At 39.7% G+C, this 14067-nt stretch overlaps 1 protein-coding gene across 1 annotated transcript in view; it reads right to left on the bottom strand.

Annotated features, from left to right (window-relative positions):
* Positions 1-208: 208 nt before the first annotated feature.
* LOC129866864 (vesicular glutamate transporter 3-like) overlaps positions 209-14067 on the bottom strand; it is a 41216-nt gene continuing 27357 nt past the window's right edge. Inside the window, exons 6-12 of the mRNA XM_055939866.1 lie at positions 13084-13170; positions 8625-8767; positions 8160-8309; positions 7493-7625; positions 5652-5762; positions 3440-3567; positions 209-3155 (exon numbers count right to left, since the gene is read on the bottom strand). Of these exons, the coding sequence (XP_055795841.1) occupies positions 2826-3155; positions 3440-3567; positions 5652-5762; positions 7493-7625; positions 8160-8309; positions 8625-8767; positions 13084-13170 (1082 nt within the window). The 3' untranslated portion in view covers positions 209-2825. The remainder of the gene's footprint in view (positions 3156-3439; positions 3568-5651; positions 5763-7492; positions 7626-8159; positions 8310-8624; positions 8768-13083; positions 13171-14067) is intronic.

Raw genomic sequence — 14067 nt, 5'->3', positions numbered from 1 at the left:
GGTGTGAATATTGTTTGTATCCATGTGTTCAATTACTCATGGCTAATGATGTTTACCTTCAATCCATACATGGAATTTACTGTAAGGCCATGTGGTTTTGTGGGCAGTTTAAAGTCTACAAAAAGTTGGAGTGTATATGATCAGCCCACACAAGCCTGACTGCAGCCCCCCCCCCCCTCCCCCCCTGGTTTACAATAGGACAAATTGGGGGTTTCAAACTGTAAGATTTATTTTGAGTTAAAGCAATTGACAAATTGCAATTGATGGTGGATTTACCACAAAGAACTTTGAAATGGACGATCAGTGGTGGAATAAAGAACAACTCGGTTCACATTACTCAGTGATCCATAGTTAAGACATGTTCAGGGTGTCTCTTTTTTTAAACAAACCTCTCAATACAGAATAGACAATATTCAAGTTAAAAGCTGGACAATCTGAAAATAGTAAAGTGCATTTATCAAACAATGGAATGACAAATAATTATATACTGTACGTAAAAACTGAAAAATCACTGTCCCATAAGTCCTATAAATAGCATTAATAATTTGATCCCATACACTATATACATCATTTTTTCCATATTTTTTTAATGTTTGAGGAGTAGTCAATCAACCCCTTATTCAGACAATTAAAAAAATGAGTAAATAAACATGAATATCAAATAGATCAATAGTAGATGATTGCATGATGATATGTGACTTCAACCCACTTGGAGAATGTGTGCACAGTTTTACCTTCCACAGTATATTTGTCCTACTGAGAGCTTACAGCTCCATAAGCACACATAGCAATGCTGAAGTTAGTGCATTAAAGGGAAACAATGGTACCAGGGCCTGGTAAGGCATGGACAGCAGGCTGAGAGCTGTGGTAGAGTATTGTCACTAAACAGTAGCAAATTGTTACAAGCAACAATAAAAAATGCCTATAATTTTAACACTGTGGTCTACTTCAATAATGCTGAAAGCAAACCAGTCACATTCATGATATGCACGTCCCCTTAGTTGCATAGCTGACACAAAACAAAACTATTCACATTCAATTAAAGGTAAGCCATACTCCAGTATGTTTCATCTGCCCATACTGTGCAAAGAACGTTGGTCAGCAGTTGTGGATAATAGCTAGTTTGACGTTATAGTCGGCAACGTTATCACGCTAGCTTACTTTATTATTAGCAACGTTAGCTAGCTCATCTAGCTAGTTAAAATCTCATTGGTTGGATAATTGTTCCGACTTCAGAACTTGAACACATTCGTGTTGTATTTACAACTTCACAAATGGGAAATGAGACTCCAAGGAGCATTTGAAGGCAGCACTATACCAAAGTTGCATACATTTACATTGCTGCAAAAATATACAGTACCAGTCAAAGTTTGGACACACCTACTCATTCAAAGGTTTTTCTTATTTGTACTATTTTCCTATAATGTAAATAAATCCCTGACAGTGTCACCAGCAAAGCACCCACCCCATCATCACAGCTCCTCCTCTATGCTTCATCTATGCATGGTGGGAACCACACATGGGGAGATCCTCCGTTCACCTACTCTGCGTCTCACAAAGCATTTATTTGGGCTGCAATCTGAGGTGCAGTTAACTCTAATGAACTTATCCTCTGCAGCTTAAAATAATGATGGACTGTCGTTCTCTTTGCTTATTTGAGCTGTTCTTTCCATAATATGGACTTGGTCTTTCACCAAAAAAGGGCTATCTTCTGTATACCACCCCTACCTTGTCACAACACAACTGATTGGCTCAAACGCATTAAGAAGGTTAGAAATTAACTTTTAACAAGGCACACCTGGTAATTTAAATGCATTCCAGGTGACTACCTCATGAAGCTGGTTGAGAGAATGCCAAGAGTGTGGAAAGCTGTCTTCAAGGCAAAGGGTGGCTACTTTGAAGAATCTCAAATATAAAATGTATTTAGATTTGTTTAACACTTTTTTGGTTACTACATGATTCCATATGTGTTATTTCATAGTTTTGATGTCTTCACTATTATTCTACAATATAGAAAATAGTAAAAATAAAGAAAAACCCTGGAATGAGTAGGTGTGTCCAAACTTTTGACTGGTACTGTATATATTTTTATTTTGCTATTACACAAATTGTAATGTCCCTTCATCTGTGAGTTCCTACCAGACAAATGTGTCTAATTTCTCTCTCATTTTACACCCTTTGCTCAGCCTCAGACGCAACACCTGGTTAGTGAAACGTGACCTCATCATCAGGGACCACACGATAATTTAAAGATGTCTCAGTACGAGGTAAAACTGTCAAATGGATAAAATGACCAAACAACAACAGAAAGCAAGTTTGTGGTAATTGACCAATGGCTGCTGAAACTTCTTTTGTAACTTCTCAGAAGAATGATTACTGATAGTTCTGCCGGTCTGTGTGAATTTGACCCTTCTTCCTTTACTGGAAGTTGATGTGAAGGCAAAGTCCTCTCAAATGACCCCCTTTCCAAGAGTAAATTATTTTTGAACAAGTATGTCACTATACCCTTCGTTCACTTGATGTTGACGTGAAGGGGAAGTCCTGCAGTGCTTCTAAATTGACACCCTATTCCCTGTAGTAGTAGTGCACTATATATCGAATAGGAAGGGGGTCATTAGAGATAATTTTGTGTCTCGGTTCTCTACCCTTTTCCAGAAGTGGGCATTTGCACACGCTACATGGATATTAAAGCATAGGATTGGTGAAAGGATTGGCTAGAGGGAGTTTTCACCATTGTTGAAACCATGTGAGAAAGTGTGCAAGTGCACGCTTCAGGAAAAAGGTGAAGAGCAAGGACAGCCAATGCCCCTGATACTTAGGGAACATCACTGATACTGCTCCTGGTAGTTCCCATTACCATGGTGGGAGTTCCCATCATCCTCATCCTGCTGCATGGTGACTCCTCTCTTCTTCTTCCAGCCCGAAGGGTTCTCTGTGGTTCCATAGCTCTTCTTGGGTGCCATGGCAATCTCGTTGTTGAGCTCCGTCTCTTCGGCCAGCTCGTCTTCGTTGATGATGCCAATCTTATCGTCGCTGGTGCTCTCCGGGTCGGCCCAGTCCTGCTTGTCGCCCGAGGCAAAGATAGCATAGAAGATGACCCCCGTGTAGTGCACCATGGCGGCAATCACAAACACATTTTGCCACTCCAGACGGGTCTACAGAGGGGGAAAGACTTGAGTCAGTGACCAAACTGTCACACTTGTCTGATATAACGTTTGATTTGATTGACAATGTTATAAAATCAGTATCTCATTGTGTCATTCACCAGTCGTGTTACTCGTGTCCTATACGGTATTCATATCAGGAAGTCCCTCAGGGGGAGTTTCGTTTGACATCTAAGGGACTTCCTAATATTGATGCCATAGTCTTATCCTGGCTCATTTTGCTAATCTCATTGACAGCTGTTAGAATTTGTCTGTAATGTTGAATGTGACAATACCTTGTGTTTAGTCAGTGCTCCAACGATAAGGGGGCACACCATTCCAGACAGTGTGCCAACGCCATTGGAGATGCCCATTAGGATACTGGCATAGCGAGGGGCAATGTCCAAGTGGTTTACGTTGAACCCTGTGGATACAGTAACAAGTACAGTCCATCAGAGTAAATTGTTTATGCCACTGTCACAATATCTTTGGGTAATTAAAAAGCACTACATGAAATCCCATCATGTATTATTTATTATTAGATATTGAATACCACACACTATTCATGCTGTCTCTTAGAAATGTTTTTGGGATCATCCATTTGGATTAATAAATAACCATTTAGCCAAACAGTAATGTATATGAATACATTTTATTAATTTATTATTATATACACTACCGTTCAAAAGTTTGGGGTCACTAATAAATGTCCTTGTTTTTGAAAGAAAAGCTAAAAATGTTGTCCATTAAAATAACATCAAATTGATCAGAAATACAGTGTAGACATTGTTAATGTTGTAAATGACTATTGTAGCTGGAAAATACTTTTTATGGAAAATCTCCATAGGTGTACAGAGGCCCATTATCAGCAACTATCACTCCTGTGTTCTAATGGCACGTTGTGTTAGCTAACCCAAGTTTATCATTTTAAAAGGCTAATTGATCATTAGAAAACCCTTTTGCAATTATGTTAGCACAGCTGAAGCAATAAAACTGGCCTTCTTTAGACTAGTTGAGTATCTGGAGCATTAGCATTTGTGGGTTCGATTACAGGATCAAAATGGCCAGAAACAAAGACCTTTCTTCTGAAACTCGTCAGTCTATTCTTGTTCTGAGAAATGAAGGCTATTCCATGGGAGAAATTGCCAAGAAACTGAACATCTCGTACAACACTATGTACACTTCCCTTCACAGAATAGCCCAAACTGGCTCTACCAGAATAGAAAGAGGAGTGGGAGGCCCCGGTGCACCACTGTGCAAGAGGACAAATACATTAGAGTGTCTAGTTTGAGAAACAGACAGCTCACGCGTCCTCAACTGGCAGCTTCATTAAATAGTACCCGCAAAACACCAGTCTCAACGTCAACAGTGAAGAGGCGACTCCGGGATGCTGGCCTTCTAGGCAGAGTTGCAAAGAAAAGCCATATCTCAGACTGGCCAATAAAAAGAAAAGATTAAGATGGGCAAAAGAACACAGACAATGGACAGAGGAAGATTGGAAAAAAGTGTAATGGACAGACAAATCTAAGTTTGAGGTGTTCAGATCACAAAGAAGAACATTCGTGAGATGCAGAAAGAAAAGATGCTGGAGGAGTGCTTGACGCCATCTGTCAAGCATGGTGGAGGCAATGTGAAGGTTTGGGGGTGCTTTGGTGGTGGTAAAGTGGAAAATTTGTACAGGGTAAAAGGGATATTGAAGAAGGAAGGCTATCACTCCATTTTGCAACGCCATGCAATACCCTGTGGACGCTGCTTAATTGGAGCCAATTTCCTCCTACAACAGGACAATGACCCAAAGGACAGCTCCAAACTATGCAAGAACTATTTAGGGAAGAAGCAGTCATTCTGGTATTCTGTCTATAATGGAGTGGCCAGCAGGGTCACTGGATCTCAACCCTGTTGAGCTGTTGTGGGAGCAGCTTGACCGTATGGTATGTAAGAAGTGCTTCAGGAAGCATGGGGCATGGGGTGAAATATTTTCAGATTACCTCAACAAATTGACAACTAGAATGCCAAAGGTCTGCAAGGCTGTAATTGCTGCAAATGGAGGATTCTTTGACGAAAGCCAAGTTTGAAGGACACAATTATTATTTTAATTAAAAATCATTATTTTAAACCTTGTCAACGTCTTGACTATATTTCCTATTCATTTTGCAACTCATTTCATGTATGTTTTCATGTAAAACAAGGACATTTATAAGTGACCCCAAACTTTTGAACGGTAGTGTGTATTATTATTACTATCACTGCATTGTTCAGAAAGAGCTCTCAAGGTAATCATTTCACTGTACTGTTTTCCACCTGTTGTGTTCTGTGCACGTGGGGAATAAACGTTGAAACTTGAACTGAGGCATATCGCTCAGCAGCAGTACGAGAAGGATCTCCAGACTCAACATTTATTCTTGGATTCACAACTTTACAAGAGAAACACACAAATAATTATGTCTGTAACCTCATTTGACTGAAAAAGGTTACATCTAAAATGATGCTAAACTGTAGCTTTTATACCTGAGATGGCAAAGCCACTGAAGCCCACAGCCAACACCAGGAAGGAGATGGCAACACCACGTGTGTGACTGAAACCCACCACCAGCAGCAGTGTGGCCTCCATGCCAAAACCTGCAGGGGTAACAGGGCACACAAAGATCAAAGACTACCTTAATCCTGATTGGTAGGCAATGCTTTATTAGCTTCATCAGACCTGATACAGTGTCATACCCAGCAAACAGTGAACATTCCTACAACATTAGGTAATGTTCCAAGGGAGTCTCAATTTTTGTTTTCAGTTAACGTTACATTAGCGTGACAATATCATACAAATGTTTTCAAAATGTCCTGGAATTTAATATTAGTAGAAGGAACATTAGTGGAAGGACATGCCATAATGGTTATCGGTTAGTTTTATGCCCTACCTAAGAGGAAATCACTCTACAGTGCCTTCAGAAAGTATTCACACCCCTTGACGTTTTCTCAATTGTGTTGTGTTACAGCTTGAATTTAAAAAGGATTAAATAGATTTTTTTTGCCACTGGTCTACACACAATACCACATAATGTCAAAGTGGAATTATGTTTTTCGAAAGTTTTACAAATTAATAAAAAATGAAAGCTGAAATGTCTTAAGTCAATATTCAACCCCTTTGTTATGGCAAACCTAAATAAGTTCAGGAGTAAAAATTTGCTGAACAAGTCACATAATAAGTTGCATGGACTCACTCTGTGTGCAATAATAGTGTTTAACATTATTTTTTTATGACTACCTCATCTCTGTACCCCACACATACAGATAATTGTAAGGTCCCACAGTCGAGTAGTGAATTTCAAACACAGATTCAACTACAAAGACCAGGGAGGTTTTCCAAGGGCACCTATTGGCAGATGGGTAAAAAGTTTAAAAAAGCATTCATTGAATATCTTTGAGCATGATGAAGTTAGTAATTCAACTTTGGATTGTTTATCAATACACCCAGTCACTACAAATATACATGTGCGTCCTTTCAGTTGCTGGAGAGGAAGAGATTTCACCATGCCAATAGTGACTTTGAAACAGTTACAGAGTTTAATGGCTATGATAGGAGACAACTGAGGATGGATCAACAACATTGTAGTTACTCCACAATACTTACCTAATTGACAGAGTGAAAGGAAGGAAACCTGTACAGAATAAAAATATTAAAAAACATGCATTCTGTTTGCAACAAGGCACTAATGTAATACTGAAAAACAAACTGGAGTTAAGCGCAGGCGAAAACCTGGTTCAGTCTGTTTTCCACCAGACACTGGGAGATGAATGTACCTTTCAGCAGGACAATAAACTAAAACACAAGCCCAAATCTACACTGGAGTTGCTTATCAAGAAGACAGTGAATGTTCCTGACTGGCCGAGTTACAGTTTTGACGTAAATCTACTTGAAAATCTATAGCAAGACCTGAAAATGGTTGTCTAGCAATGATAGACGACCAATTTGACAGAGCTTGAAGAATTTCGAAAATAATAATGGACAAATGTTGCACAATCCAGGTGTGTATAGCTCTTAAAAGACTTATCCAGAAAGACTCAAAGCTGTAATCACTGCCAAAGGTGCTTCTACAAAGTACTGACTCAGGGTTGTGAATACTTATGTAATTGAGATATTTCTGTATTTCCTTATCAATAAATTTGAAACAATTTCTAAAAACATGTTTTTACTTTGTTATTATGGGGTATTGTGTGTAGATGTAATTGAATAAATTCTGAATTCAGGCTGTAACACAACAAAATGTGGAATAAGTGAAGGGGTGTGAATACTTTCTGAAGGCACTGTAGGTACAATGTAAGGAAATTAATTCCTTCTGTCCTGGGTACTATACCTCCGCAGTTCATGATTTTCCGGACGTTTGTAGTTGACATGATTTTACGACTGCGTAGGAAGTCGGCCAGCTGGCCACCAATTGGAACTACGATGGTCATCACCATGTGAGGAACAGCAGACAGGAGCCCCACCTTTGAGGAGGAACAAGTCAACACCCAGAAATGATGGTAAGAGCATGATGCTAGATGATGAGTGGATTATTTTAATCTGCTTGGGTAAAAAACTAAATGTGAACCCCTTGGAGTTCACAGGACAGAGTTTGGGAAAAGTTGCTCTAGACCAGTGTTTCCCAAACCTGTCCTCGAGTACCCCCCAGAGTACCCTCCCATTCCAGAACTAGCACAGCTGATTTAACAGCTTGATGATCAGGTGACCTTTTGAATCAGCTGTGCTAATTCTGGAACACATCAAATACGTGGACAGGCTAGAGGTTTGGGAAACAGTGCTCTAGATTGTACTGTAGATACATGTGTCATGCAGTTCATTTTGACATTTTCTTTTCAGTATTATGTCAAACATTTCTCCAACATACTGTACTTTCTCTGATGAAAGACATAATCTTGAAGTTGAAAATAAATGATGATCCACTTGAGTCTTATGATAATAAGAGTGTTGTTCCATTTACTATGGATAACAAATTGCAAAGAGAGACAGAGAAGACCCACCTTGCCGATAGAGAAGCCGAACACCTCCTCGAAATAGGCCGGCTGGCTGATCAGGAGCAGATAGAAGGTCCAGCTTCGGCAGAAGTTAGCCACGATGATGGCATAGACAGGCATGGAGGTGAAGAAACGGCGCCATGGAGTCTTGAATTTCTGTGGTGGGCCAGAAATAAGGGATCTGATCTCACTGACAATCTCAGGGCTCAATTTCAGGGGTCAACCTGGGTTATGTATTGGGTTATGTTTTCATTTTCAAGCGTGTCATCGATTTCAGGGGTCAACAGCACTCAAATAGGAAGCCTACTGTTGTTAACCTCGCTTAAGTATCTTGTCAATCTTGATTATATCTTATATGTGTGTCACAAAACTTCTAAAAGTACTTACAAGAGCATGATTTTTGAAATAAAATAAATATTTATTATACTACGCTAATGTATCTGACAGCAGCCAGAGTGAGTAGTAGCATACCTCAGTGGCGCTCAATATTTTGACCCCCTCGCCAATGGTGGTCTCTATGTAGATCCTCTCCTCATCGCTTATAGTGGGGTGGGCGGCTGGGCTCCCATAGGCAAGCAGGAGCCAGAAGATGTACCATATGATCCCAAAAACACCTGGATGTACAGAAATCAACAACACAGCTCATCACCAATGCTCTTATTGTTATATGGGTATTACAAAAGAGTCTGTTTTTACGAGACTTCCAGATGACGGTTCATATTGTAACTATGAAGCAATTAGGGACAGATTCCTGGTCAATGATTAAGCATAGTCCTGCACTAAGAAGCTCCATTGGGAATCTGCATTGAAAATGTTTTTTAGTCAAGGACTAGGCTTAATCTGTGTCCGACAAAACCGCCCCTCAGGGCTTTGTTATAGATCATAGAGATGGAAAGACGGCACACCTCATTCATTGGATCATCTCTCCCGCTGACTAGGAAGGAATTCCATGATCCCTCCTGAACTCATAGGAAGTCTCCACCAGTTGTCTACTTTAAAATTATGAAAGCCTTCAATAGCGCTGCCCATGCTAAACAGGCTTTGTGGCAAGTGCACCCTCTATCCATCTCAATGTACATGTAAGTGATATGGCAGCCTAATTATAACTGGGCATTGACCAATTCTAGATCAAAAACAAAAAAAGATGCTTCATTAGTCAAACAAAATGAAAGATTACAGTGCCTTCGGAAAGTATTCAGAACCCTTGACTTTTTCCACATTTTGTTACGTTACAGCCTTATTCTAAAATTGATAAAATATGTTTTTTTTTAAATCTCAGCAATCTACACACAATACCACATAATGACAAAACAAAAACAGGTTTAGAAATTTTTGCAAATGTATAAAAAATAAAAACGGAAATATTTTATTTACATAAGTATTCAGACCCTTTGCTATGAGACTCGAAATTGAGGTCAGGTGCATCCTGTTTCCATTGATCATCCTTGAGATGTTTCTACAACTGAATTGGAGTCCACCTGTTGTAAATTCAATTGATTGGGAATGATTTGTAAAGGCACACACCTGTCTATTTAACCTGTTTGGGCTGCAAGCCCGACGTCGGAACGAAAATGACAACAGCTGCAGGGCGCGAAATTCAAAATCTATTTTTTTTTAATTTTTAACTTTCACACATTAACAAGTCCAATACAGCATTTGAAAGATAAACATCTTGTCAATCCAGCCAACATGTCCGATTTTTTTAATGTTTTACAGAGAAAAACACCACATATATTTATGTTAGCTCACCACCAAATACAAAAGTGGACAGACACGTATGAATATGATTATGATGTATGAATTATGATTCAAGTAGCATGCACAAGCCAACCGAAATAAACTAAAACCAACCTAAAGAACCCAGAAAAAACTACCTCAGATGACAGTCATATAACATGTTACACAATAAATCTATGTTTTGTTCATAAAAAGTGCATATTTTAGCTATAAATCAGTTTTACATTGATGCTACCATAAATGCTACCACATAGCTACAGCCTGAATCCAGACGGGAGTAGCCAGAGAAAATATAGACACCAACGTCGACCACTAATTACACCTCATAAAACATTTCAGAAAAACATATGGTGGATAGCTAATGAAAGACAGATATCGTGTGAATAGAGCCAATATTTCCGATTTTTGAAGTGTTTTACAGCGAAAACACAATATATCGTTATATTAGCTAACAACATAAGCTAGCATAAGGCAGCACTAGCATAAGTCAAGCGCTAGCCTAGCACAGTTAGCATAGTTAGCATTGAACAGTTCGACAGATATATGGAAAAGCATCCCAAATTGGGTCCTTATCTTTGTTGATCTTCCATCAGAATGTTGTAACGGGGTCCAATGTCCAGTACAGTCTTTAGTTGGGTTCCAGAACGAACTATTTCCCTCTTTGGTTAGCAAGCCCAATGGCCGTGCGGCGCTAATCTGTCTTTCTTCAAAAAATTATTCCGTCGCATCACATCTAAAGTCCAGAATAAATTGCAATAATATAATTAAAGTATATTGAAAAAACATACTTTAGGATGATTTTGTGACATGTATCAAATAATATCGAAGTCAGAGATCATATTCACCTTTATCGACCTTCTTCCAGTAGCCGAGACCAAATTCTGCTTCGCGCCCGGAATTTTTTTTTAACTGCGCAGGTCTCACAAGAAGGTGTGGTATTCAGTCCATGGACGAGATATTCGACTCCTTTCAATTCTCACTTCCGCATTACACCCTGATGAAGGCGTATGACGTGTTTCTACGGTCCTAAGTGTAATGACCTTTTATAGACAAGGTCTTAAAGAGACACATCGCATTTTGGAAATCTCAATTCGGCTGGGAAAATGGCTGTAAAAATATTTCTGTTCGACTTAGAGAAATAATTCAAACCTTTTTAGAAACTATAGACTGTTATCTATCCAACAGTAGTAAATATATGCATATTGTAAAATAAAAAGTTTCTTAAGAGGCCGTTTGAAAATGTGCACATATTTTCCAGTTTTTTCAATATTCACCCTGCAGCCTGAAGAAGTTTTAAGGTCCCACAGTTGACAGTGCATGTCAGAGCAAAAACCAAGCCATGAGGTCGAAGGAATTGTCCGTAGAGCTTTGAGACAGAATTGTGTCGAGGCACAGATCTGGGGAAGGGTAACACAACATTTCTGCAGCATTGAAGGTCCCCAAGAACACAGTGACCTCCATCATTCTTAAATGGAAGAAGTTTGGAACCACCAAGACTCTTCCTAGTGCTTTCCGCCCGGCCAAACTGAGCAATTGGGGGAGAAGGGCCTTGGTCAGGGAGGTAACCAAGAACCCGACGGTCACTCTTACACAGCTCTCAAGTTCCTCTGTGGAGATGGGAGAACCTTCCAGAAGGACAACCATCTCTGCAGCACTCCACCAAATCAGGCCTTCATGGTTGAGTGGCCAGACGGAAGACTCCTCAGTAAAACGAGCATTACAGCCCACTGGCGTTTGTCAAAAGACACCTAAAGACTCTCAGACCATGAGAAACAAGATTCTCTGGTCTGATGAAACCAAGATTGAACTCTTTGGCCTGAATGCCAAGCGTCACGTCTGGAGGAAACCTGGCACCTTCCCCACAGTGAAGCATAGTGGTGGCAGCATCATGCTGTAGATATGTTTTTCAGCGGCAGGGACTGGGAGACTAGTCAGGATCGAGGCAAAGATGAATGGAGCAAAGTACAGAGATCCTTGATGAAAACCTGCTCTAGAGAGCTCAGGACCTTAGACTGGGGGCGAAGGCTCACCTTCCAACAGGACAACGACCTTAAACACACAGCCAAGACAACGCAGGAGAGGCTTCGGGACAGGTCTCTGAATGTCCTTGAGTGGCCCAGCCAGAGCCCGGACTTGCACCCGATCGAACAGCTCTGGAGAGACCTGAAAATAGCTGTGCAGCAACACTCCCCATCCAACCTGACAGAGTTTGAGAGGATCTGCAGAGAAGAATGGGAGAAACTCCCCAAATACAGTTGTACCAAATTTGTAGCGTCATACCCAAGAAGACTCGATGCTGTAATCGCTGCAAGATGCATCAACAAAGTGCTGAGCAAAGGACCTGAATACTTATGGAAATGTGATATTTCCGTTTTTGGGGGGGTAATAAATGAGCAAAAATGTCTAAAAACCAGTTTTTGCTTTTTCATTGTGGTGTGTTGTGTGTAGATGAGGATTTTTTTTAAAGTCATTTTTAGAATAAGGCTGTAACGTAACAAAATGTGGAAAAGTCAAGGGGTCTGAATACTTTCCGAAGGCACTGTAATTAGGTAGGAATCCCAGACAGGAAAAAGTTACTTTCAGTCAATTAATCATGTGATTAGATCACAAGAGAGCTACAGAAATGATACTGAAACGCAGCAGGCACAAAGTATCTTATGAGATTGTGTGAATATCTTAATCAAACAACAATTAAGATGAATTTGACAAAACAGACGAAGCAAAGAAATTCGAGAACAATCTAAGACTGGTGTAATACTAATGACATAATGACCGTGGTGCTTTGAATGTCACACTAGTGACAACTAGTGTACTGCATGGAATGTTGCTCAAATGGGAATCACCCACCTACTGTTCTTTATCATAGTTGGGCCAGGTCTTGTGAAAGCTGTTCTGAAGTCATATAAGTAATTAAGTTGAGAATGAATATACATTTAGAAACTCAAGACACTTTCCCCCCCTATCTCTAGTTAGATCATAGACATCTCCCTGTTTTACAAAGATCACTATCTTTGGTCATTTCCGCCATCTAGAGTATCTGAACATCAGTGCCTGCATTTCAATGATTTTCCCAACCAAAACTCAATATGCAAACCTTAGTATATATTCCTGTATGAAAGATTTGTAAACCACACCGATACAATCCACATGGGTTCAATTTAGCAATTTAATATTGATTTAAAAAAAATCTTACCATAGATATAGAAGACTGAGGGCCATCCAACAAACTGAACCAGTACTCCTGCTAAAGGCATGGCAATCACAGCACCTGCATATGAACCTGGAAATAAAGAAAATGGAAAACATGAACATGCCACTGTCATAGTTCTCTTTGGTCAGCATCTAAATGAAACCCCAATAAAAAGACTAAGTAGTGATGCCCAGGTATCAAAACTAGCTTTGACTGAAAAAAAGCTTTGACTATTACATGATCGTTACTCCGCAGCCCCTCAGCAACTCTTCTTCATCACTAGAAAAGTACTACTAGAAAAAAGTATGACTTGCCACAAAAACATGAATAATCTCAGTTAGTCTAAATGTCATGCAACAGCAACCCTATTGGATTCATCAAATTAGGACTCATTGGCACCATCATTGGGAGAGGATGTTTTAATGTATATTTTATTATCTGATGGCCTTATAAACACTCTCCATTTTAATAGGACGGGGAGCAAGCTCCTTCAGAGTGAGCAGGTGCAGTGTGAGGGCAATCTTTCATTCAGAAGTGATGTCAAAAGTGTTTGGAAGCACCGGTTGTCATGGCACCAGTTTATTATGAAAGATGGCTGTTTTAATGCATTTTCGGGGGAGAACAACAGCCGACTTCTGCAAAACAAAACCACCTCTGTAACACATCATTTTAAGGGGTCCTTATTACAGTGTAATTACATATGTAAGTATTGAAATTAATTGTAATAATTCTAAGTTACACTGTACTAACAACATGTAACTGGTGGTACCTGCAGTCTGTAATTACAGAGATGTAAACTAAGGCTTGTTACCATGCTTGTTACAAATGTTCAGGTTTCTGATAAGATCTGAACACACCATTTTTCACCTGAACAAACCACATTATAAATATTTGCCCATTTAAAACCAACCACCTCATTGACAACATAAGCTATAAAGGGCTCTGGAGTATGATGCCCAGGCCCAGGTCCTGCTTTCGTTTGAAATG

The sequence above is a fragment of the Salvelinus fontinalis genome, chromosome 12 (genome assembly GCF_029448725.1).
Source record: "Salvelinus fontinalis isolate EN_2023a chromosome 12, ASM2944872v1, whole genome shotgun sequence".
In the NCBI taxonomy this organism is placed as follows: Eukaryota; Metazoa; Chordata; class Actinopteri; order Salmoniformes; family Salmonidae; genus Salvelinus; species Salvelinus fontinalis.
This window is presented reverse-complemented; position numbering and strand designations above follow the sequence as displayed.